General features: G+C 40.1%; 1 protein-coding gene across 1 annotated transcript in view; it reads right to left on the minus strand.

Moving 5' to 3' along the window:
- Positions 1-27,844, minus strand: part of bmpr2b (bone morphogenetic protein receptor, type II b (serine/threonine kinase)) — a 280,508-nt gene that overhangs the window by 151,727 nt on the left and 100,937 nt on the right. Inside the window, exons 3-4 of the mRNA XM_059967372.1 lie at positions 11,515-11,694; positions 7,048-7,218 (exon numbers count right to left, since the gene is read on the minus strand). Coding sequence (XP_059823355.1) covers positions 7,048-7,218; positions 11,515-11,694 — 351 coding nt within the window. The remainder of the gene's footprint in view (positions 1-7,047; positions 7,219-11,514; positions 11,695-27,844) is intronic.

Raw genomic sequence — 27,844 nt, forward strand, 5'->3', positions numbered from 1 at the left:
TTTTCCTTTTCTATCACCATATAACATTCTATTCCTTATGTTTATTAATATAATTTTAGTATCCACATTTGCGTTAACTGCTGATCTATCCTAAGACTCTATTTCAATTTTCTTTTCCAATTATCCTCTGTATTTTCTTTATTCAGCCTGGTTCTCCAATACATTACAAGCTTGGATTCTTGTGTATGCTTTCCCTATCTATTTTAATACACAGAAGTACAGGATAGTGAATGACAGAGCATACAAATTAGTAAGGGTAATTCCAGTATGGTTGACAGTTTGGTGAAATTATCACATTTTGAAACAGCTAATAGGATCAAAAAATCATAGAAGAGGGCACAGGGTCTATGCTGACTTGTACCTAACTTTACATTTAAATTTAAGTGCAGTTGCTCTCTATGCTTGGTAATTTAGGTGTTCTTCAATGTTGTGAGACGACCTGCCTTCAACTTCTTCTCACTCAGATTCTTACCACCCCACAGGTGAAAAAGTTATTTTTTTAAATTCTCTCTTCACCTCTTGGCTACTTGCTTTAAACCTGTTTTCTCTAGTTTTTGACACCCGTTAAACTTCTCTTATATTGAATGGGACTGCTAAAGTACTAAGGGATTAAATGGGGGAAAATGTGTTAGGTGCATACAGGAAAGTTTTCTCAAGCAATAAGCAGACTGCTTCCTCTTGCAAAACAAGGCCAAGCAAGTGGCTAAAATATCAATGGGTGAAGCACCCTGGGGACTATCATTCTGTCAGTATTAAAATCGTTTTGGGAAGAGATAGGATTAGTCCACAAGTTAAAGTCCTTGATTGAGGAAATCTAATTTTGATGACATTAGGTAGAAACTCAAAAATTCAGATCAGTTTATCATCATGTACACCAGGATAAAATGAAATTCCTTGATTGCATGAAGCTCAGAGTAAACAGTATGATAAATGGTAATAATAAATACTACAATAAAACAATGAGTACAAAACGGTAGAATTATGCAAAAAACTGTAGCCCAAACTGAAGCAGTGCAAAAACAAATGCTGTAGTAACAATAATGGAATAACTGATGTAGAATTAAGAGTACGGGAACTGCCCAGAAGGGGATGTGAAAGAGGAGATTGGTTCAGAAGTTTGATAGCATTTGGGGAAAAGCTGTTCTTAAGCCTGTATTGCATGTTTTCAAGCTCTTGTAACATCACCTTCTATCCGCTGATAGAAGAGAGAAAGGGAATGGCCAGGGCCAAAGTCATCCTCGACAGTACTGTTAGCCTTGCAGCAACACACTGTGAAATGGATGATATAAGGAAATGATGATTCTGTGATGGACCAGGCACTGTTAAAACACTTTCTGCAAATTTAATCTGCTATAACTCTTCCATTTTTACATCATCCTTTTACTGATTTGTTACCCTAACTGAACTGCTCTGATCTTTTATATTTCTACTTTGATCTCAAAGTTAACAAATTTTAAGCAGTTAAATGGTATTAACATGGTAATGCCTCAATTAATTTAATTCATCTTACTTAAATACTTGCCCTACAATGGAAATCAGCTGACACTCACCTGCCAACCAGCTCACTGCTCACATAAGGTATCAGTTATTTTTTTTCTCTCTCAAATGTTTAAAAAAAATCCTGGAGATCATCACAATAAATTCCTGGTGACACTGACCATCACATTTCTAATTTATTTCCCTGGAAGCTGCTAGCAATCAGCTGATAAGATTGATTTGAGTATATCTACAGATCTCATTGATGAGGAAAAGATTGGCCTCTGTAAAGAAGTATTCATTCAAAGTAAGAACAAATGCAAGTAGTTCATTGTTGCCAAGAAAATCTGAGCCATTGATCATCCATCAGCAGATGTAACATATATTCGTATTCATCACTCCCTTGATGCTCCCTAACTAGATAGACTATACACTATATAGCATGTATTCAAGGGGAAAAAAATTACCACCACATAAACTCAAATTGACAACGGTACTGCCTCCCTTCTTTGAAAAAATCAACTTATTTTGTTTTGGATCTTGTACATTAAGACTGAAAAATATAACTAACTGTACCAACTACAATGTAAGGGAACAAAAATTGCTCTCCAGCGTGGTTTGTGCTTAATCAGAATCATAGCAAAAGTTACTCATTGATGTCAAACAATTATACAAAGTATCTGTTCTTTTACTAGATATAGGTATCAAAAAGTCCTTTAATCCAATGAAAGATCCACACATATGCAATAATAAATATTATTTGTGGTAGATAATGATTCAAATTTTCCAATAAGAGCTGGCATTTATCTGCAGAATGGCTAGTTTTTAAGCTGCAACAGTTAGGACCAACAGAATTCAGAAAGCTTCCAAGCAGCTGATTATGAGAACTTTCCAGACTAGACCCCTACATTGGACTCTGTACAGAGTTCTGAGACGGAGTACAAACTTCTGCAGATTGCCAGCACTTTTGCTGCTGAATCAAAGGTCAAAATTCAAAGTGCGTTTATTATCAAAGTATGCATACATTACACAGCCTTGAGATTCATCTCCTCACTGGCAGCCACGAAATAAAGAAACCCCAAAAGAACCCATTAAAAAGACCGTCGAATACCCAGTGTACAGAGAGAAAAGAAATAATATGCAAACAATAAAAGTAAGCATGCCACGGCCTCAGTTTGACATAGAGATAAGTAAAAGTTGTGGGACTACAGATACAAAGCTTGGCATCACTGCAGCCAGAGCACACCACAAACTCACTTTAGTGCAGAGCTGAGTAAATGTCCTGAAACAGCGAGCAGAAGCAGGCAGAACTGGCCTGACCTCATCTCCAGTCAAACTTTTCAATCTGGCCTCGTGTTTAAACCGTCCAAACATCGGGTCGTTCCTCACTCTCAGACTGCTCTGGGGCCTGGACCCCACCACCATGATTCAGCCTCTGCCCAACCTTTACAATTTGGTCCAGCACTTAAATCGATCAAACATCGGGATTTTCCTCGCTCCCACCTCCTCTTGCCTCTGCCATGCCTCATCTTCTCCTCCACCTCCCATCTCCACTCACCTAGCACACCTCTTCATTGTTAGCAATGATCATTATTAATAAGGTGTTTAGTAATTTCCTTTGTTTTGTATTTTGTCGCCAATCAGTCACTGGGCATCACCAGTGCCATTTTAAACCAGAACATACACCAGATTAAGACCATAAGACACAGCAGCTGAAATTTAATCATTCGGCCCATCAAACCTGCTCCATCATTCGATCAAGGCTGATTTTTTTTCCTTCTCAACCCCATTTTCCTGCCTTCTCCCCATAACCTATGAATCAAGAACCTTTCAACCTCCACTTTAAATCTACTCAATGACTTGGCCTCCACAGGCATTAAACCCAGCACAGGTTCACAAATCCGTTCATTTCAAAGGAGATAAGAAGTAGCAAGGAAGACAGGTTACAGCTAATTCAAATAATTTTATGATTTGAATTATATATTTTACATTTACTTAATCATATGTTCTCTCGCTAGATTAGATACTGTGACTTTTGCAATATTAATTTTATGCTTTTTAAATTAATCTGTCAATGTTTGTCAATGTCAGAGTCATTGACAAATGCTGAAACTCTTTGATGTCTGGTTTAGGCCAGAGGCTATCCAATTGGTAAAGCACTGCACTGCTCAAGGTTTGGCCAGACTTGCTGGCTTCTTTGGGAAAGTTCATAACAGGGAAGAGCACATTTAGAGTGCAGACATAAAACACCAGGTTTTTTTCCCCCTTTTCTCCACAAATACTGTGGATTTTCACCATTTTTTATTTTTATTCAGATTTCCAGCACAATCTTTTTGCATTTTAATAATTCAAGTTTGGCTGCCTTCCACCCCATATCCAAACCTCCCTGAAAGTATCAATACAAGTAGGTAGATTGTAAAGGCGGCATATAGCACATATGCTTTCATTGCTAAAGTCACAGAGTACAGGAATCAGTAAGGCTAGTAGTTCTGACCACCCTGTTACCAGAAGGAGGTGAAGACTTAAGAAGGGGGTTCAGAAATAGCTTACCAGGACTGGTTTGTTATTGTCACATGTACCAAGAGTACAATAAAGAAATTTTTGTTTGCATGCCATTGATACCAATAATTTCATCACATCAGTACATCGAAGCCCAAAAACGAAAAAGCAGTGCAGGCAGAAAAAAAGTTGCAAGATCACAGCAAGTTAAGTTGTGAGGCCAGGAGTCCATCTTATCATACAGAGGAACAGTTCAATGCCTGGATTAGAAGGCATTAGCTATAAGAAGCAATTGAACAAACTTGTTTTCTCTAGAACTGGATTGGGGGGGGGGGGGGGGGTCTTGATGGAAGATTATAAAATTATGAAAATTATGCTAGGATCTTTTTCGCAGGGTAGAAATGGTCAAAGACTGGAGGACATAGCTTTAAGGTGAGAGAAGGGGAATTTAAAGGGGATGTGCATGCCGTGCAAGTTGTTTATTTAAAACACAGTGTTAAGTACTTGGAACACATAGCTAGGGGTGGTGTTGGAAATAGATTCCATGGTGGTGTTCAAAGGCTTTTAGATATTCACATTATCTTCAGGGAAAGGAGGAATATCAATCACGTGTAAAAAGAGAATAGTTTAAATTTCTAAGAACGAGCAAAGAGAAACATAAAGCTGTATGTACTGTATAAAAAAGCACTCCTACCCAAACTCACAGCCTATTAATTCAATGAGCTGAACTGAGCCCAACACTTTAGTTTTAAAGTTTTAGATGCAGACGGAAAATTTAAATTCTGGACTATCACTGTTATCCCATCTAAATGTAAATAAGTACCTAAATTTCTATTCTGTATTGCAAAGATCTTTGAGAAGATCCTCCATATGTTGCTTGCAACAGTGATAGAAAACTCCTCATATACACATGAAAACCCTGTAATTCACCAAATGTACTTCACTAACCACACTTGTTCAAACACAAACTCCACATATAAATTACATAAGGGCATGGAATCAGTGTTGAACAGTAGGATCAGCACTGAAAGACTGTATTTAGCCCTTCTACCTGGCGCCAGCACATTCAGAAGTAGTACAGGTTGTTTTGGGGACTGGAATGGAATGGACGGGTAGGGGGAGATATAAAATGAAGTCAGTTAATCATTTTCATAAATAGGATATGACTAGAAAGTAAAAAATCCACTTAATACGATGAACAGTACCAAAAGAATTTGTCTTCATCTGATCTTACTATATTGCAGAAGTGTTTGAGACAGATATTGGTCGTCATGAAAGAAGCACTATTTATCCAAGTCTTCATATACTTTCATTTTCACTTTCTTGGCACTAGGTTTTGATGGAGCGTGGAAGATCAGAAGCTCTTAATGGAGAGCTTTCCCCTTCTATACATTTATGGAACATGGGCTTTGCTTGTAAGGCCAGCAGTTGCTGATTAGCCCAACTGTCCTTCAATCTGCCCTGCTGAAAAGTTGTCTTCAATATTTACAGAGAGGTAAGCTGTTAATCCTCCTGTTTTTGTAGTGGAAAGCTTCAGGGGAGGAGTGGGTGGAGAGGAATATCCAGTTCAGGGAACTGAACTTCCAGTTGCATTTATTTTAACTCTTCCTCCCACTCCCACACCAACCTGTGTAGCCTGTTACAGAGAGACCAAAGGCAAATTGGGAGAAGAACATTTTGTAATCTGTCTGGGTAGTTTCTGCCTCTGTTCACCCATCTAATTCCACTCTCCCACCCCCCCCCACCCCTAACACTCTCTGTTTCCATCTGCCATCATTTCCTCCCTATCTGGATGGACTAGGTATATGAGAGGTCCCCTCTTCATCTTCCCACTTGCCAAACTCAGACCTACTATCACAGCCCAGCCCCTGTTCTGGCATATATCGGCAATCTTTCTTCCTCCCTCTCAATCACGATACAAGTCCTGACCGCCTGCCTCCAACAATGCTGATAAAGATGCGTTCAGCCAAAGTTCTGTATTTGAGGATGTTAATGACATAGCCTATGCATCAGAGCCAAATGAGCGTAGCCAAAGCACAAAGATACCACAGATTTCCTTCCCCAAAGAACATGGGCTAACCTGATATTTTTTTTAAACATTCCTGTACACCTGGTGCTTCTTCTGACCATACTCTTGCACACTCATTAAATATGAATTCTTTTGTTGTTTAAACTGCTCCCATCAAAATCTCTCTTCAATCTGCTAAGTGCTTGCAATATTTGGTGTCTTTTATTTCAGACTTCTGGCATTCATCATAACCTTCGCCAACCCTGCCATCGCCGTCATGGTTCTCTGCACTTGTTTCTTTATCATAAACCTGAATACATTTCCTGCATCCTTCATGTACTCATTCACAAAATCCTCCTTTCTCACAAAGCACAAAGCCTCTTTCATTTTTGACACCTATAATTTTAGAATTCAAGGTTAAAATTCAAGCCATGCTTACTTTGTTACTCTCAAACTGTATGAAAGGCAGTCACAGGGTTATGCTGTCATGCAGCTCAGCACAGGGCAGTTCAGGATAGCTCATCAAGTCTATGCTAACCATAAGCTATCTACCCGTGCATATTAATCCTATTTATTAACTCTTGGTAAGTAACCCTTTATGTTTTGACAATTCAAGTATTGTATACCTCTTAAATATTGTGACAGTACCTCCACATCCAGTCAGGAAACACATTCCAGATCCCAACAATTCTCTGGGTGAACAAGTTCTTCTTTAGAACCCCTCAAAATTTTATTCCTTTATCCACCCTTTAGTTCCTAGATCTAGTTTCTCCTATTAAAAAGAAAAATTGCCTTAATCTATCAAATGCAAACTAAGATTGCCTGTTGCGATTAATTGTCACTTACACAGCCTTCATATCCATCAAGCCAATAGACAGAAGGCAACAAACCTCCTGATATGCACCACTTCATTTTAAACCTTACATTCCTAATTTCATCCACTTCTGAAAAAAGATTAGCAAGGCAAAACATGATTTCTGTTTCTCTTTGCACGGAGAGATGCCTAAGCTAATCATTTCTAGCTTGCTCTATTTTTATCATTAGCAGAAAAATATATTTAATACCTGTTATCGGTTCTGTCGGGGCTGGTTCTGGGATAATTTTCTCGGTGAAGTTGACGTTGCACATGTCAGTGCTACAGCAGCAGAAGCGGTAAGTCCCATTCTCTTTGTGGTTTGTCACCACACACTCTGGAGGGTGGCACTCCTCCTTGTCTCCGAAGTGAGCCCAACAGCCTGATGCAGAATCAGAAAGGGAAACGTAGGCCTGAGATATTGCAAAGAAACATCTGGGCAACCCATTAAAATCCTGAAGTTAAATGGTCTGCTCGTTTCAATCAATTAAAGAATTCTAAGTCAATATGATTAAAGGCTGGACTGTTTAGAAAGGCAGTATCACATTGTATCATCATCTGGTTTGTAAAATCTTAAAATTGTAAATTTTCATCTTCCAAACTTCAATTATGCCTGGGGCAGTACTTTGAGATTTTTATTGCTGCCAGGAGATGAGAAAGGAGCAGAAACCAGCAAACCAACCCTATCCTTAATTGTTCACTTTTGAATGTTCCATGAGTTGCTGAATAGATCACCAATGGAAACAATGTCAGTTTTCTCCAACCAAAAGATCCTAGTTTACCCACCATCCCAGCTGAAATCTTAACAGATTGGGACTTAACAGAACTAAAAAAAAAGAATGATTTTTTAAAATATATGTATATCCTAATATAATCCTGCCTTGAAAAATTATTGTGGTTTGCTCTATAGAATCAGAATTTCAATTAACAAAGAGTCATGAGTTCAATGTTTCACTGTGAGATTAGATTTCTGTTTTGCAGCTCAATGAGGAGAAAGAAATGGGCATCCCAAGTCACCACAATGAGAAGATAGGTTAAAAAGATACACTCTTGTATTCCTATTATATTCTCAGCACTTTTTGCATTCCATATACTCATAAATTTATGTTCAATCTTCTAAGAACAGAACAATGAGATCCATTAGGTTACAAACCAGCCATTTCCTTCAAAGATGGATCAAATCTAATCTGAGCAGATGACTGTGTGAAAAGACACAGTCCAATCCAAAGTTCACAATCCAATCCTTAAAAGATTGACTGATCTACCAGACTGCAATCTCCCAGAACAATCATGGGAAGATGTCAAATGCTCCTATTCTTCTGAGCCTGAGACACACATGAAGATCTTTGTTCCACATCTTATCATCCCTCATCTAGAAATTTTGTAAAATAAATATGAAATAGATTTAGTTTCATATCCTGAGATTTTTTAACCGAAACACATGGCAACATCACATACCATGCTAGCTTGCCTGTGAATATAATTATTTCCAAGGATTCAATAGGACATATTGGTGAATCATGCACAACATTCAAAGTGTTTGCTTGAGCTCCTACTGTGATTAAGTCTACAGGTTAAGATCACAGAGGGTTTTTTTAATGTTTGAGGACAAAAAAGCAGGCAGAGAGACAGACAAATGAATAAACTAATCATGTCAAAGTTGCTTGGCCAGACAACACTAGCAACTGCACAAAATCCAAGCTGTAAAAATAATAGGAGTGATTAGGCTTCACACCAGCCTTCCGGTCAAGATGGCGCCTGCGGACAACACTCCTTCAGTGATACCTTCTGGATAGTTCATATATCTTTCACTTCTTTTATATCTTTTACATTTATTTTTCATCTTGGATGTGATTCGGGAACTGCTGGAGCCTGTGATTTGCTATTTAGAGATTGGGCGTTGCAGTGCTCTGCAGTCCCTGAGAGGATTCTAGGAAGCAGAGGAAGCATACACAAACCTTGTGGTGGGCAGGCTGCAAGAGATGGGGAACAAGCCAATGTTCGACCCCATTTCGGCTGTTAAAGTTTCCACTGTTCCCTGATTAAAGTGAAGAGGGAGATTGAAACATCGAGGTGAAGGTGGAAGTTTGGAGATCGTTTGAGTGCTTCAGTGCTCTGCAGTCTTTGAGAGGATTCTGGGAGGCAGAGGCAGATGCGTGAACCTCATGGGAGGCAGGCTGCAGGATGGGGTGTGAGGTGATTTTTGACTCCATTTCATTGATCGCTGACTAATGCAACAGGGGAGAGTGAAACACGAATGCTGAGGGTGAGCAACGGTTGCCTGCCTTTTGATTGCTGAGGATTGCTCTGCTACACTACCATAAAGGAGAGAGCCTGCCACTGTGCCTAGAGAATGGTGCCCAGGTTTTCTGCATTTTGGATATGGGCTTGGACAATAGACTTTTCTCAGTCTTATAATTTTTTTGTATTCCGTGCTTTTTGCCTAATCTTTTTCGATTTTTTGTGGGGTGGGCAATTTGGGGGTCGACGTATCTCTTCCATTTTGTTTATTTTTTTGTGCAGGAGGAGGGGTTTGGGGGTTGATGTGCCTGTTACATTTTTGTTCGCTCTTCTGTGCAGGGAAAGGTATTTGAGGGTTGCTGATTGTGCTGCCTTTCCTTTCTTTTCTTTCTTGGTTTCATCACTACCCAGAGAACAAGAATTTCAGAGTTTGATAATAAATAATATATACTTTGATAATAAATTAACCTTTGAACCCTTGAATCTTCAATATGTTTCAATATATATTAATGATTTAGACAAGGGAATTAAATGCAGCATCTCCAAGTTTGCAGATGACACAAAGCTGGGCAGCGGTGTTAGCTGTGAGGAGGATGCAGGGTGACGTGGATAGGTTAGGTGAGTGGGAAAATTCATGGCAGATGCAATTTAATGTGGATAAATATGAGGTTGCAAGAACAGGAAAACAGATTATTATCTGAATGGTGGCCGATTAGGAAAAGGGGAGGTGCAACGAGACCTGGGTGTCATTGTACACCAGTCATTGAAGATGGGCATGCAGGTACAGCTGGCAGTGAAAAAGGCAAATGGTATATTGGCATTCATAGCAAAAGGATTTGAGTACAGAGCAGGGAGGTTCTACTGCAGTTGTACAAGGCACCTAGAATATTGTGTGCAGTTTTGGTCCCCTAATCTGAGGAAAGACATTCTTGCCATAGAGGGATTACACAAAGAAGGTTCACCAGATTGATTCCTAGGATGGCAGGACTTTCATATGAAGAAAGACTGGATCGACTAGGCTTATACTCACTGGAATTTAAAAGATTGAGGGGGGATTTTATTGAAAAGTATAAAATTCTAAAGGGATTGGACAGGCTAGATGCAGGAAGATTGTTTCAGATGTTGGGGAAGTCCAGAACGAGGGGTCACAGTTTAAGGATAAAGGGGAAGCCTTTTAGGACTGAAATGAGGAAAAACTTCTTCACACAGAGAGTGGTGAATCTGTGGATTTCCCTGCCACAGGAAACAATGGAGGCCGGTTCATTGGCTATATTTAAGAGGAAGTTAGATATGGCCCTTGTGGCTAAAGGGATCAGGGGATATGGAGAGAAAGCAGGTACAGGGTTCTGAGTTGGATGATCAGCCATGATCATATTGAATCGCGGTGCAGGCTCGAAGGGCCGAATGGCCTACTCCTGCACTTATTTTCTATGTTTCTATGTTTGACATACTTATCAACCATAGCTCTCTACAGCAAAGTAGCTGATGTCACCAGATAGAAGACTTAACTGTAAAGCATACAGTGGAGACCTTATAACTGGTATCTGGAAGGAAACTGAAGAGTGATGAAACGGAATCATGGAGTTTTAACACTTTACACAGAGACAGATACCAATTCTATCTGTTTACATCGCAGCTTGCTCTGCCCAAGATCACAAGAAATTGCAGAGGTGTAAATACAGCCCTAGCTATCATGAAACCCAGCCTCCCTAACACTGAAACTGTCTGCATTTTCTATCGCCTTGGGAACATAGACAACAAAGCAAAAGATTCTTCCCACCCTGATCATTCTCTTTTCTCCCCTCGTCCTACTGAGCAGAAGAAACAGAAGCTTGAGAACATATACCACGAGGCTCAAGGATTGCTTCTACCTTGCTGTTAAAAGACTTTTGAATGGACAATTTACTATAAAGATTAAATTGTGATCTTTCAGTTCTCCTCATCATGGCCCATGCACCTCAACCGTCTTTTCTCCAGAACTGTAACAATGTATTATGCATTTAGTTAGTGTTTTTCTTCTTTTGTATTACCTTGGTGTACTTATATATAGAATGATCTGTTTGGATGTCATGAGAACAGCACTTTTCACTGTATCTCAGAAGATGCAAAAATAATAAATCAATTATCATTTTGCCTGAGCAGCCTTAAAAAATCATGAGCTGCCCCCCAAGGTGCTACCAACACTGCTTAGAAGAGGAAAAGCAATTTCAGAAGGCTGCAGCCAAGTCGAGGAGTATTAAGAGCACATGCTTAACATTGACCAAAAATCAAGGCTTTGATGCATTGTGAATAGAGAAAGAACAACATTCTTTAATTGACAATGCTAAGAGAGTAACCAGAAGAAACAGACATAACCCTGTCAGTCTATATAAAACCTTTACAAAACTAATGTTGTTCTCTGAAAAGAACCAGACATCCAGATCCAAGAGCTGCTTACCTTGCTTCTTTATACGAACTCCTCCATCACTCATCTTTTCCCACAATCCATAGCACTGACTGCCCTTCGCACACACAATGGTGCCATTTTCTTGGTTGATGCGTTCTTCACTGATACCATGTTCTTCAGAATTTGTAAACGAGTCTTTAAAGGCACAGCGCCTCTCATTATTCTGGGCAGCTGAAATAAAGATTGAGACAAAAATTAACTTAAGACAGTGAAAAAATTTCATGGAGTTATCTGAAATACTGAATTCCAAGCAATGAAACACACAAATCTTCACAGTATAATGTATACATCATACTCCGTACGTAATTTAGAGAACTAGTTTCAATGTGATTTCTCCAGCTTTCCTTCCCATTTTCCAGCATTTCCATTATTTCAGTATGTAAGTGACCAATTTTCCACACAATACTTTTGTTTTCTGATCTTAACACTTTCACCTGTGCTTTAATTGAAAGAAACCCTACCATGGAACACCTAAATTGGAGATGCAGTTGATGTGTTTTTAAAAGAATACGCTACAGTCATCTTCCTCAACAATATTCAACAAAATAGAAGTATAAAGTATCTTCAGTTGCATTCATTCAACAAGAATCCCCTGCTCATAAGAGGTACTGAAATCTCTTACGTCCACCTGAATCACTAACGTGTCTCAATTTAACTTATCTCCAGAAATTCATTTTTGAAGCCTAGCATTATGCTCCATACTGCACCGGATTAACATCCTAAACAGCAGAAAACCTTAATTCTAGAATGAGACTTGAACACCATATTAATGTAAAACTACAATAATTCTATCAGTTGCCTAAGAATGAGATTGTATTGTAAAAGGCTTTCCTTAGATACAGAGCAAAAATTGCTCACAATATTCCAAATGCATTCTAATCAATGCCCTACAAAACCTCAGTAGTACATCTTTGTCCTCTTAAAATGAACACGAACATTGCATTTGTCTTCATTACTACCAACTCAACATCCAAGTTAAACTGAAGAGAATCCTGAACTAGAATTCATCCTTAATAACGGACTCTAAAATACTACTGACCACAGAGGTACTCCTGTACACCTGCTTGTAATGCAAATACAGTCAGCCCTCCTTAACCGCAAGTTCCGCATGTGCAAATTCAACCAACTGCGAATCGAGAAAACCCGGAAGTGCTCTTTCAGCACTTGTTGTTTGAGCATGTACAGACTTTTTTTACAGACATTATTCCCTAAACAATGCAGTATAACAACTAGTTTACATAGCTTTTACATTGTATTAGGTATTATAAGTAATCTAGAGATGATTTAAAGTATACAGGAGGATATGCGTAGGTTACCGTGGATCGGGATCGAAAAAAAATTGGAAGTTCTCTTACTAAGTAAGTCGGAACAGGTACATCTGGTATTATTTAGCGTCAGTTAGTCAAACGTTTGTCTTAGTATATAGTATATATTTTACCTTTCTATGCATATAAAACACTTAAGAACGTATGTTTCAGTGCTGGGCTCAGGAAGTTCCCGAGTTCGATCCAGTGTCAGACCATTTCCGAGCACGCTCTCCTTCCCTGCCTGGTTGATGTGGAGGCTCAAAAACCCAAAATCTAATAATTAAACCACTGTGTTGCTTAGTAATAATTGCAGCTTTCATCAGGGCAGAGCCTTTCTCACTTTATCCTTTAAAACTGTTCCGATCGTTGACCGACTGCAGCCTAACACTTTTCCAATGACTGATGGCATTTCACCTCTTTCCAATCGCTTTATTATTTCCATTCTATTTTCAATCGTGATTATTTTCATGAACAGAAACGCTGCGGATTCAGAGCTCGGCTGCCGGGTCCTTATATCCTAATGCTCATTAATGTAAATATATAATCAGCCAATCATGTGGCAGCAACTCAATGCATAAAAGCATGCAGACATAGTCAAGAAGTTCAGTAGTTGTTGAGACCAAACATCAGAATGGAGAAGAAATGTGTTCTAAATGACTTTGACCGTGGAATGATTGTTGGTGCCAGGTAGGGTGATTTGAGTGCCTCAGAAACTGCTAATCTCCTGGGATGTTCATGTACAACAGTATCTAGAATTTACAGAGAATGGTGTGAGAAACAAAAAACATCCAGTGAGCAGCAGCTCCATAAGAAAGACGCCTTGTTAAGAGACATAACAGGAGAATGGCTAAACTCGTTCAAGCTGACAGAAAGGCAACAATAACTCCAATAACAACACTTTTACAACAGTGGTGCACAGAAGAGCAACCCTGAAAGCACAACATTTCATTTTGATGTGGACAGGCTACAGTAGCAGAAGACTATGAACATACTCAGTGACCACTTTATTAGGTGAAGGAGCTATCTGTCACATGTGCAATGAAACATACAGTGAAATGCAACATTTGCATCAACGACCAACACAGTCTGAGGAGTATGCCATACGATCCTTTAAGCCTCCTCCACAAGTTAAAACAGCCACATTGATCATCTATTTATACAGCAGATTCCTGCCTTTTCCCAAACTCCTTGATACATTGCACATCTAGAAATCTCCTTAGATGACTTCTCTTAATCCATAGAACCATAGAACATTACAGCACAGAAACAGGCCTTTTGGCCCTTCTTGGCTATGCCGAACCATTTTCCTATCCCTATTCAAAATCTCTTGCTCTGTAAGACGAAGCTGAGAAACTAGCCACCTCCGTCCCCATTCAAAATTTGATTAAAATTCAATCATATTCAAGTTCAAGGTTAATTACCATTCAACCATACGCATGAATACAGCTAAATGAAACAGCATTCTTCTGGGGCCAAGGTGCCAGTAGTCATGCACAGCACATATAGCACAAACAAATATCAAGTCAATTCAATCAATTCAAGTCACTTTTATTGTTATTTCAACCATAACTGCTGGTACAGTGCATAGTAAAAATGAGACGACGTTTTTCAGGACCATGGTGTTACATGACACAGTAGAAAAACTAGAATGAACTACGTAAAAAAAGCAAAAACACAGAGAATGCTATACTAGACTACAGACCTACACAGGACTACATAAAGTGCACAAAAACAGTGCAGGCAACATAATAAATAATAAACAGGACAATAGGGCAAGGTGTCAGTCTAGGCTTCGGGTATTGAGGAGTCTGATAACTTGGGGGAAGAAACTGTTACATAGTCTGGCCGTGAGAGCCCGAATGCTTCAGAGCTTCTTCCTAGACGGCAGGAGGGAAAAGAGATTGTATGAGGGGTGCATGGGGTCCTTCACAATGCTGTTTCCTTTGCGGATGCAGCGTGTAGTGTAAATGTCCGTGATGGCAGGAAGAGAGACCCCAATGATCTTCTCAGCTGACCTCACTATCCGCTGCAGGGTTTTGCGATCTGAGATGGTGCAATTTCCGAACCAGGCAGCTGCTCAGGATGCTCTCAATACAACCCCTGTAGAATGTGATGAGGATGGGGGGTGGGAGATGGACTTTCCTCAGCCTTCGCAGAAAGTAGAGACGCTGCTGGGCTTTCTTTGCTGTGGAGCTGGTGTTGAGGGACCAGGTGAGATTCCCCGTCAGGTGAACACCACCAAGAAATTTGGTGCTCTTTACGATCTCTACCGAGGAGCCGTCGATGTTCAGTGGGGAGTGGTCGCTCCGTGCCATCCTGAAGTTAACAACCACCTCTTTTGTTTTGTTCACATTCAGAGACAGGTTGTTGGCTCTGCACCAGTCCGTTAGCCAATGCATCTCCTCTCTGTAAGCTGACTCATCGTTCTTGCTGATGAGACCCACCACGGTCGTGTCATCTGCGAACTTGATGATATGGTTCGAGCTGTGTGTTGCAGCACAGTCGTGGGTCAGCAGAGTGAACAGCAGTGGACTGATCATGCAGTCCTGGGGAGTCCCCGTGCTCGGTGTGATGGTGTTGGAGATACTGCTCCCAATCCGGATTGACTGAGGTCTCCCAGTCAGGAAGTCTAGGATCCAGCTGCAGAGGGAGGTGTTCAGGCCCAGTAGGCTCAGCTTTCAAATCAGTTTCTGAGGGATGATTGTGCTGAATGCTGAACTGAAGTCTATGAACAGCATTCGAACGTATGTGTCATTTTTGTCCAGGTGGGTTAGGGCCAGGTGGAGGGTGGTGGCAATGGCGTCATCTGTTGAGCGGTTGGGACGATACGCAAACTGCAGGGGGTCCAGTGAGGTCCATAATAGCAGAAAACATAAAGTTACAAAACAGTATTTAAAAAATATAGCCCAAGTGCCTGAGTGTCATGGCATGTGGATTGATGGTGCATGGACGTTGTCCTGGAGCCATATTTCTGCAAGAACAGCCCAGAGCAGTTCTCATCTCGCACAAGTGCAGCCGCAGACTAAGGAAATCCAGCTTGTCTTCCACTGAGTGAACAGTGAAGAACAGTACTGGTGGGAGGGGCCAGATCCCACCCCAGTACAGAATCAAGCAGCACACAGCCAGCTCCAGCATATTCTTTCCTGACCAGCTCAACAGGTGACCTGTTGAGCTGGTGATCCCGAGACATGAGCGTCTTGTCCGTGCAACAACCAAGGCAACGCAGCTCTCCCAAATCAGTCTCGCCAATCGGACTCTCAGTATTCTACATTACTGATGTCTAACAGGGTCTTGCAAACACAACAAAAATGTCTAAGACAATCACCATTGGACCGTGCACCGTGCACTGTCTCACTTTGTGCAACAAGTCCAGCTACACCGCTATCAAACAACTCCCGGAGGTAGACTTGCAGTACTTGGTGTACTAATGGCAAGCTGTGCATTGCCATTGTGAAAAAAATGTAAAGGATGAACCATTTCCACTGCATCTGAGTGCACTGCCTTCTTACCAGGAAGAAGTCCTGTCATTCTTCCAAACTCTAGTGAATACAAATTTAGTCATCCTGATCTCTCCTCATGTATAGTCCTCCTATTTCAGAAAGAAAGCTGGTGAAGTGGCATTGCACTCCACCTATAGCAACGACGTTCTTTGTTTGGATACACACAGCACTCCAGATGTGGTCCCAACTCGGTCCAGTACAACTACAGAGAAACATCCTTGCTTCTGTTTTCTATTACTCTTGTAATAAGACCAACATTATTTACCTTAACCGCTTATTGATCTGTAGCTAGTGTATTAAAAATAGCCAAGTCTGTTTACTCCACCACTTTCCGATATAAGACCATTTAATTAACACCTGCTTTTCTGTTCTACCTCCAGCATTTACCATGTTTTTGTCTATTCCTTCAGACTTGCAGATGGACTTTTTAAGCCTCTTTGCATTTCATCAAAATTCAAATCAACACCCACTTTAGTGTCAGTATACATCAAAATATTATTGTAATTGTATTACATGTTCACCTAAACACCCCATGGATCCCTGTGTTATCCCACTTGTTACTGTCTGAAAAGCCAAAAATGACTCTTTCCTTTCTATCAAGCAATTTCAATCTCTGTCATCACCCTATTCCTAATATCATGCCCTTTAATCAAAACCTATTTACAGCTGAAGTCAGAAGTTTACATACACCTTAGCCAAACACATTTAAACTCAGTTTTTCCACAATTACTGACATTTAATCCTAGAAAACATTCTCTGTCTTAGGTCAGTGAGGATCACTACTCTATTTTAAGAAGGTGAAATGTCAGAATAATAGTAGAGTGAATGGCTTATTTCAGCTTTTATTTCTTTCATCACTTTCCCAGTGGGTCAGAAGTTTACATACACTTTGTTAGTATTTGGTAGCATTGCCTTTAAGTTGTTTAACTTGGGTCAAACGTTTTGGGTAGCCTTCCACAAGCTTCTCACAGTAAGTTGCTGGAATTTTGTTCCATTCCTCCAGACAGAACTGTTGTAACTGAGTCAGGTTTGTAGGCCTCCTCGCTCACACACGCTTTTTCAGTTTTCAGCAATAACTCCACCACAATCATTCTCAGTATCAGTGCCCTACAAGGCTGCGGCCTTAGCTCTCTACTCTTCTCCCTGTACACTCATGTCAGATTCTGCACTAACTCCATCTACAAGTTTCATCTTTGCTTGCTCTCCTGTTCATTCCTTTCTCCGCAGCGATGAGGCTGCTAACTGATGAGACTGCTGTGTGTTTCAGCTCCACTGGTAAGAAACCGGGGAGCGAGGCTTGGGCCTACTCTAGCTGCTCCAGGAACTGACCTGGGACTTAGTCTGATTCAGAGTACTGTTGGCTTGCTTCTGTTGTTTGCACAATGTGTTTTTTTTTCCTTTCTCTTTCTCTGCACAGTGGTTTTTGGTTTTTTTACTTTTTTAACTGGGTTATTCAAATTTCTTGCTTAATGCAGCTAAATTCCAAGTGTATAATTTATACATTCTTTAATAATAAATGTTTTTAGAATCTCCAAAATCTGTAGATGATAATACCATAGTGGACCATATTTCAAATAACAATGAGTCAGAGTTGAGGAAGGAGCATGCTCCTGTTTACATCAAAATTGTCAAGGTTGGGAGGATTGAATTTCAAGAAGTGAAACACCACCAAGAGCCTAACCTAGTCCAACAACAGTGATGATACAGCAAAGAAAGCACACCAATGCCTCTACTTCTTCATGAGGCTAAAGAAATTTTGCATGTCCTCTTTGATCAATCATTGTAGAGGGCACCCTATCCAGATGCATTATAGGTTTGTATGGAAATTGCTCAGCCTGTGAATGCAAGACATGGCAGAAAGTTGTGAACAGATCTCAACACAGCACAGAAACTAGCCTCCCCTCCATGAACTCTTTCTACACTTCTTGCTTCCTCAGTAAAGCAGCCAGCATAATCAGGCATCACCCACCCTAATATTCTCTCTTCTACCCCCCCCCCCCCCATCAGACAGAAGATAAAAAAGCCTGAAAGAACTTATTGCCAGGTTCAAGTAGTTTCTATTCTACTGTTATAAGACAATTGAACGGTTCATTATTATGATAAGATGGGCCCTTGATCTCATAGTCTACCTTGTTATGACCTCTGACCTTATTGTCTCCTGCACTGCACTTTCTCTGTAACTATGACACTTTATTCTGTACTTTTATTATTTCACCTTGTAATATCTCAATGTAATGAATTTACCAGAAGAAGGTGAATCTGTGGAATTCATTGTCGCAAGCAGCTGTGAAGGCCAAGTCATTTGGGTATATCTAAAGTGGAGGTTGATAGCTTCTTGCTTAGTAAGGGCATCAAAGGTTAGACGGAGAAGGCAGGAGAATAGGGTTGAGAGGAATAATAAATCAGTCATGGTGGAATGGTGGAAAAGAGTCAATAGACCAAATGGACTAAAGTCTTATGGGTTTGAGAACCAGTATGAATAATATTCAAGACCAGCTTTTCATTGTACCAAAGCACATAAACCAATTTATCCCTTCAAGATATCCAAAAATTAGTCCACATGCAGCTGTCATGGTTTGATGCTGTAACATTCTCTTCCTAAATCTCTCTGCTCCTTTCACTCTGTCCTTTAAGTGATTTTTTTTGTCTCTCTTAACAATCTAATATCTCCTGTTACACTTCTGTGATCTGCTTTTGCACATTTAATTAATTGAAAGCACTTTAAAAATTCATGTTGTTTCATGATGTTCTACAATATAAAGGCAAACATAAAAGGTCCACAGTACCAGTGAAGTACCAAAATTTCCTGGTGTACACAATGTCTCAACCAACATCACATTAAAATAGTTTAACTGGCCACTTATCTCACTAAAGCTTGTAAAATGAGCAAATATACTTGTGTGTATGTCTGTATGGGATATCTGAGGGGTATAATAAATGTTACTTTTTTGTTATTATTTCTTCATCTCGAATGTTCATTCCAGAAACATTTTCTGTTCCATTTTATTCATACCCCACTATCTTCCCTTCTGCCCTGTACTCAAACATTCACTAGCAGAATATAATTGAGATTTAAATAAATCCAATGATAAAGTGAAAGGAATTAAGTATGAGTTTCCCTGCAGTAAAAAAACACAAAATTATCAGACGCACTAGAACTTTTGATGAGGGAATTGACTCATGACTCATGGCAGTTACTTGCATTTAAAGACTTTCACTGATACAGACACATATACAGTAGCTGCTCAATCCTTGGCAGGAGTTACAGCCCATCTTGAATTCTTGGCTGTTTGCTGCAACTATCCGGAGCTGAAGATTCAACAGAAAGGGCAGAATACAATGGGATGCAAGGTCAAAAGGGCATTGGGTATTATTACAATTGAATAAATTTCTCGTTATTATAACACAACCTCTACAATGAATGACACCAAAAATTTGAAGAGAGCAAGCATATGAATGACATTGTGAATCTGGTGATCAGGACTCTTTCCAACTTTTCTCTTCAAAGATGACCGGAAAACAGACAATATTGTAGTAAACACAAAGTACACTGCAGATACTGTGGTCAAATCAACACATACAAACAAGCTGGAGGAGCTCAGCAGGTCGGGCAGTCAACGGATGCTGCCAGACCTGCTGAGTTCCTCCAGCTTGTTTGTATGAGACAATCATGTAGCTTTGGAGGATGGCAAGTCTTTATATACAGAATGACATTGATGGGTAGAGGAATGGCATGTGGAATTTAACCTGAAAAATGGGAGTTGATATACTTTGCAAAGACAAGTAAGGCTTGGTTATACAGATTAAACTCCAGGAAAGTACTCAGGAACACTAGCTATACGTCCACAAAGGCAGCATCACTGGCACTTAACTTGGCTAAAAAAAAGTTTATGGGATATGCTTTCAGTGGCTGGGGCATTGAATGTACAAGCAAAGAGGCTATGGTGTAACTATGCAAAACATTAGTTAGGCCACAGCTGAATACTGTGTGCGGTTCTGGTCATCACGCATTTTCGAGGGAACACCAGAATGTTGGCCAAGTTTGTTTTCCTTGGAGAGGAGGAGGCTGAGTGGTGATATTACTATGGTTTGCAAGGAGGTAAAAGGCATAGAGAGGGTAGATTGCGAGAAACCTTTCCTTTTTTAGCAGAATAGATAAAATGTGTTTTAGGTTAGAGATAGGAGATTGAAAAGAAATTTCAGGAAGAATTTTATTACCCAGGTGGCAAAACTGGAGGACGCAGATTTAAAATAATTGGTATATGTGACCCACTATTACGGAAATTGATGCTTATAGAATTCAAAAATTACCACCCGAAACCCTGAGGTAGGCAATACAATTCGATCTCATTGAACTTATGTGAAAAAAACAAATAAATAAGTAAATAAATACACTTCTTTGACTTGTGCAGATGATGTAGCTTTGCATTACAGAAAATTGTAGTGCAGAATTTTTTCTAAGAATATGACCCCCCCCACCCCCCCAACCTACCCAGTAATGTGTGTACTGCCTAGTTGATGTTCAGAGATTAGGAAAAGCTCCTTCATCTGGAACTCACTACCTCAAGAGATGATAGAGACAGACACCAATACAAATATTTTTGTTTAAATGCCTGGAGCTGTTCTTGAGTAGCAGTGACCTGGAGGGCAATAGACTCATGCTAGATAGTAAGACAAAGCTGTGTAACTCTACAACCAATATCAACATAAAAGCACAAAGGATAGCAGACATTTTTGGTAAATTAGATCCAACATTGGCTGAGTAATAGGAAGCAGATAGTAATAGAGGTTTTCTGACTGAAAATCTGTAACAAGTGAGACATTGAGCAGTCAGTGATGGGACCTTTTATATATAAGTGACCTGGATGAGAATGCAGGGCAAGTTTCCAGACAACATGAAATTTGGTGAAGTTGTAGATAGCAGCAAAGAAGGTCTTCTAAAGGTACAGCAGGACATAATTCAATCGAAAAGATGGCAGTAGCAGATGAAATTTAATTCGGATAAAAGTGAGGTCATGTACTTCTGGAGGTAATGATGTACAAAGGGATCTCTTTTCAGCCAAGGTGGCATGCAGAGGGTGAGAAACGATGTCCAGAGTTGCCAGGATTTTCTGTAGTGTCCTTTGTTCTATCACAACCTCCAGTGTGTCCAGTTTGACTCCTATAACAGAGCCAGACTTTCTAATCAGTTTATTGAGCCAGTTGGCATCACCCGTGTTGATGCCAGTGCCCCAGCACACCACCGCATTGAAGACTGTACTGGTGACAACAGTCTGGTATAACATGTAAAGGAGAGGCCTGCGTACTCCAAAGGACTTCAGTCTCTTCAAGAAGTAGAGGCAACTCTGGCCCTTCTTACACACAGCCTCTGTGTTGGTGCTCCACTCATGTCTCTAATCCAAGTGCACACCCAGGTACTTGTAGATCCTCACTACATCCACATTCTCACAATCAATAGTAATAGGGAGCACTGCAGGTTTAGTCTTCCTAAAGTCCATCACCATCTCCTTTGTCTTACTAATGTTGAGCTGCAGATGATTCAGCTTGCACCATTTGACTAAGTCCTCCACCAGGGCCCTGCGCTATACACATGCTTCAAGGTGCTGTGCCTGTATTCCTAAGAGTCAAGTTCAGAGTCCTTCAGGAGATCATAAAATCACTGGTGCATTTAGATGGTTCAAGTGCATTTCTTAAGGAAAATTACAGGCTGCATTGCTAACAGTTCAGAAATTGCATATCTATTAGTTTTATGAGTTGCCTATAAATCATTACCATGTATTACCAGTGTAGGCTTAGAATGCATGGAAGAGGAAAAATGGCAAGCAACCCAGAGACACCATAACTATGACCATCTTTAAGAAAGGCAACATATCTAACTGCAATAGTTATACAGAGGTCTTCTGCTATCAGCATCAGGTAAAGTCACTCCTAAAGTCACTTTCAACTGTCTTCCAACCCAGTGGCAAAAAGGCTGCTCCCAAATTACTTTGTGTATCCATCTAGATGCAGAATGAATATAATCCAATACACACAGCAGCATCTTCTTTAAATTCAACTGATCCTCAGAAAGTCACTTCATCTTATGTTTCTTTCATAATACATACAAATTATGGTTCAAACCAAAAGGTCCATAAACCAACTTCAATGTATCAGAATCAGGTTTAATAACACTGACATATGTTGTGAAGTTTGCCATATTGTGGCAGAAAAACAATGCATTACATAAAAATACTATATTACAATAAGAAATATATATATGTGTAGCGCTTACGCGATCGGCTGGTGTATGTCTAGGGGAAGATTCGTCCACCCACCAAACTGCACCTCCCGTATACGTGGATGCTGTGAAATGCACACTGGTACAAACTCGCATACACAATATCAAGCGCACACCATGTACATTTACAGAATAAACTTTATAAATCTTACTAGAACTAAGTGATGAACAGCGATACAATATATATGAAAGAAAAGGCGCCAGAACTTATCAGGGTTCAGTCAATTAGTGTGCATCGTTGGAGCTCAACCATCAAGTCTTCAGTCCACTATTCGATCTTCTCCGACCTCCACGACCCACGCGCCTGGGACCACCCTCAGTGATCAACCAGCAGCGCCTCCAGCACCATCCACCTTCCTTGCGATCTCCTCCCTGACTCCCCAAAAGTCCGCGCAACAACAGCACACAGACCCACAAGAAAGAATAACATCTATCCCAATTGGTTAACAAATTCTCATTATCAGTAATTATAACCCAAACAAGCTGCGAGAGTGCTCTGCGAGAGAAAGCACTCTCACCAGTTAGCATAACAAAGAAGCATTTTTACTTTTAACAAACAAAGAAGCCATTTTGATTAACATACGCAGTAACATAAGAACCCCTTTACATATGCATAAATGAAATTAATTAGCTAGTGGAAAAAAAGAGAGCAAAAATAGCAAGATAGTGTTCATGGATTGGTTCATTATCCATTCAGAAATCTGATGGCAGAGAGGAAGAATCTATTCTTTAAATGTTGAGTGTGTGTCTTCAGGCTCTTTTACCTCCTCCCTGATGGTAGTAATAACAAGAGAGCACGTCTTCGGTGATGGGAGTTCTTAATGATGGATCCTGTGTTTTGAAGATGTCCTCAATGCTGGGAAGGCTAAGCCTATGATAAAGCTGGCTGAGTTTGCAACCCTCTGCAGCTTTTTTCCGATACTGTGCAGTGGTTCCCCCAAAACAAACGGTAATACAATCAGTTAGAACTCTCCATGGTAGATCTGTAGAAATTTGCTAGAGTCTTTGTTGACAGACCAAATCTCCTCAAACTTCTAAAGAAAAATAGATGCTTTTGTGACTTCTTTTTTATTTATCTATCTATTTATTTACTTTAACGAGATGTTGAGTGCAGAATAGATTTTCAGAGATGTTGATGCCCAGGAACTTGAAACTGCTCATTCTTTCCACTACTGACCCCTCAATGAGGACTGGTGTGTGCTCCCTCGACTTCCCCTTCCTTAAGTCTATATTCAATTCCTTGGTTTTACTGTGACACTGAATGAAAGGTGGTTGTTAAGACACCACTCAACCAACTGATCTATCTCACTCCTGTATGCCTCCTCATCACGATTGCCAACAACAGTCGCATATTTAGCAAATTTATGAATGGCATTTGAGCTGTCTCTAACCACACAGTCATGGTTGTAGAGAGAATAGAACAGCAGGCTAGGCACACATCCTTTTAGGTGTGCTAGAACCATCGAGGAGATACTATTTCTGATCTGCACTTACTGTTTTCCAATGAGGAAGTCAAGAATCAATTTGCAGAAGGAGGTACAGAGGACCAGGTTTTGAAGCTTAATGATTACTCCTTAGGATGATGGTGTTGAAGGTGGATCTATAACCAATAAACATTATCCTGGCATAGGTATTGCTGTTGTTTAGATGGTCCAAGGCTAAGTGGAGAGCCAGTGAGACTGCTGTAGACCCATTGTGGCAGTAGGCAAATTGCAGCGGGTCCATATCTTTGCTTAGGCAGAAGTTAATTCTAACCATGACCAACCTCTCAAAGCACTTCATCACAGCAGATGTAAGCACAATTGCCCAACAGTCATCCTGATCTTCTTAAGCACTGGTATAATTGATTTCCCTTTGAAGGAGGTGGAAACAGATAGAATACCGAGTAGGGGAGGATGGGGGTTACACACTTCAGCAGGAAGAATAACTTAGAGAAAATTCAGAAATTGGAGGTGCAGAGATTTGGGAGTCCCAGTTCAGGATTCTCTTAAGGTTAACTTGCAGATTGAGTAAAGAAAAGAAGGAAATGCAATGTTAGCATTTATTTTGAGAGGACTTGAATATAAAAGCAAGGAAGTACTGCTGAGGCTTTATAAGATATTGGTGGAAATGATAGAGGTGTTTAAGAGGCTCTTAAATAGGCCTATGAATATGCAGAGAATGGAAGGATATGGACCATGTGCACTCAAAAGAGGTTAATGTAATTAGATATCTTTGGCTTATTTAATTCGGCATTTAATTAGCCCATTGCTGTACTGTTCTATATATTGTGAACAATTTTGGGCTCTTTATCTGAGGAAAGATGTGCTGTCCCTGGAGAGGGCCTAAAGGATCACAAAAATGATGATCCCAGGACTAAAGGGTTTAGTGTATGAGGAGTGTTTGATAGGCCTAGGCTTGTACTCGATGGAATTCAGAGGTTGAGGTTCAAGGAAACAAACCAAGTACTAAAATACCAAGATAAGATAGATGTGGAGAGGATGTTTTCATTAGTAGGAGAGTCTAGGATCCGAGTGCAAATCCTCAGAACAAAAAGACATCCCTTTAAAACTGAGATGAGGAGAAATTTCTTCAGTAAGAGGGTGGTGAATCTGTGGGATTTGTTGCTAGAAAGAGAGGCCAAGTCATTTGGTGTATTTAAAGCAGAATTTGATAGATTCTCGATTGGTAAAGGGGCTTGCATGGAGAAGATGCGAGAATGGAGTTGGAAAAGCATTTATCTTTATTGAATGGCAGAACAGACTCAATGGATCCAATGGTCTAATTTTGCTCCTATACCTTACGGTAAAACACAGCTATTTGTACACTCTAGTGTCTGTGATGATTCAGAGCTTTGCCTTCAAATGTGCTCAAAAGCAAGTATCTTGTGTATTGCACAGAACATAAAAGTCTACATCACAATACAGGCCCTTTGGCCCACAATGTTGTACTGACCACGTAACCTATTCTAGAAACTGCCTAGAGTTTCCCTAGTGCATAGCCCTCTATTTTTCTAAGCTCCATGTACCTATCTAAGAGGCTCTTAAAAGACTCTATTGTATCTGCTTCCACCTATCACCTCCCAGTTGCTCACATCGTTCCTTTCCCCCCTTCCCCACCCACCTAGCTTCCACCTCACTTGGACTTGCCTATCCCTCTGTTACACTTGTACCCCTTCCTCACCTTTTTATTCTGGGTTCTGCCCGCCTTCCTTTCCATTTTTGTTGAAGGGTCTCAGCCTGAAACACTGACGTAGATGCTACCTGACCTGAGTTCCTCCAGTATTTTGTGCATGTTGCACTTTTCCAAGGACTCTGTCTGCACTTCTCGCTACCTCGATACAGGAGCCAGCATAATCCAAGACCCCACCCACCCGGATATTCTCTCTTCTCCATCCTCCCATTGGGCAGAAGATATAAAAGCCTGAAAAGCACATTCCACCTGGATCATGGATAGCTTCTATCCTGCTATTATAAGATTATTGATCGGTTCCCTAGTACAGTAAGATGGACTTTTGACCTCACAATCTATCTCATTATGACCCTGCAATGTATCGTGTACCTCCACTACACTTTCATTCTAACTGTAACACTTTAATCTGTTATTGTTTTACCTTGTACTCTCTTGTACAATGTTTTACCTTGTAATAAATTGATCTTTATGAATGGTACGCAAGTCAAGATTTTCACTGTACCTTGATATATGTGACAATAATAATCCAAATTACTAATTTAGCACTCTGAAGACACCCTTCTCACTACCATCACCACTAATTTTTGTGTCATTTGAACTAATATCAGCACAACTGCATGTTTCACTGCAGTCAATTAATAGTGAAGAACAAATGAAACAAGATTATTTAGTTGGTATTCTGCAATTACACTATTGCAATACTGTAAACTCATTTAAGGAAATTTTACCATGGTAATTAACCCACAAAATTAGTTTTAAGAGCAACAAATGTGAAGCAGACATATTGGGACTTATTCCAGATAATTTATTATTGCGCAGTGTGCACAACAATGAGTGGGATGCAGGATTCCGTTTAGTTTCAGTCAACATTTCCGGTGGAGACCCTTTATCAGGATTTCTGTTTATTTGTTCCCAGTTAACCTGGGAAGAGGGATGTGACGCAAAGGAAAGAGAGTCTGGGTGAAAAAACAGATATCCAGATTGTAAAACACCTAGCAGAAAGTTGAATCTGTTACGAATGTGCCACAACTCTGAGGGGCCAAAGGGTACAAAGTAGCCCCCTCCTTTATGAGAATCGCAAGATCGCTATTAATTCGGGTCTGGGACCCAGGAAATGAGAGAGAGACACGTAGAATCCTCAAGGTTTGGAATGTGTCCTGGGCCTCCGAGAGACAAAGCCACGGATGATGGCCATTGTCTCTTGGAGACAGAATTGTGTATTGAGTACTGTACTATTCATTGAAGCCCGCAGGGAATGAACAGAGGGGGCTGGTTGAGGGATTGCATCATCCCAACCTGATTGACATCTGAGACCCCGTGAGTAAGGATAAAAGAGGGTCTGGGGAACAACCCCTTTAGACGCACCAGGAGAAACGCTAGAAATCCCGTGACAGAGTTTAATAGCGACATCCGGTGGTGACTCGTGTGTGTGTGTCCATCCTTGCCCAGATGACGAGTTTTCCACGGAACGGCTTAGCTAAAGGACCGACTACAAAAACGGAACTCTCGAAGTATCAACATCATAAAAAGGAAAAGCTGGCAAGTGACTTTTATATTTCCATCAGACAATACATTATCCCCTAGACAACGATAGAGCTTATTTCTTATTATTATTATACCCGCACTTTTAGAGTTAGTATTGACGACGTATATTATCTGTATGTTTGCATTGATATTATTTTTGTGTATTTTTACCAATAAATACTGTTGAAAATAGTACCATCAGACTTCAACGGACCTCTCTATCTTTGCTGGTAAGTGACCCAGTTACGGGGTACGTAACAAATCCAAAAAAAAACCTAAAATTCTAGCTCTTGGATTCTTGTTCACAGACACAACAGGTCACATTGGAATCTATGGCACAAAAACTACTGGATGATAAAATGTCAAAGGAACATTTGTATTTTAAGTTTAGCAGAAAGCATAAAATATTTCCAAAATATGTAACTAGGAAATGATTAAAGGGTATCTTCTTTCATTGGCTATGAGCATATGTGCACTCCTCCTGCATATCTACACCAGAAGGCAATTGTGGAACGTCTTGACACTATTCTGATACCATGCAT

This window comes from Hypanus sabinus, chromosome 4 (genome assembly GCF_030144855.1).
Source record: "Hypanus sabinus isolate sHypSab1 chromosome 4, sHypSab1.hap1, whole genome shotgun sequence".
In the NCBI taxonomy this organism is placed as follows: domain Eukaryota; kingdom Metazoa; phylum Chordata; class Chondrichthyes; order Myliobatiformes; family Dasyatidae; genus Hypanus; species Hypanus sabinus.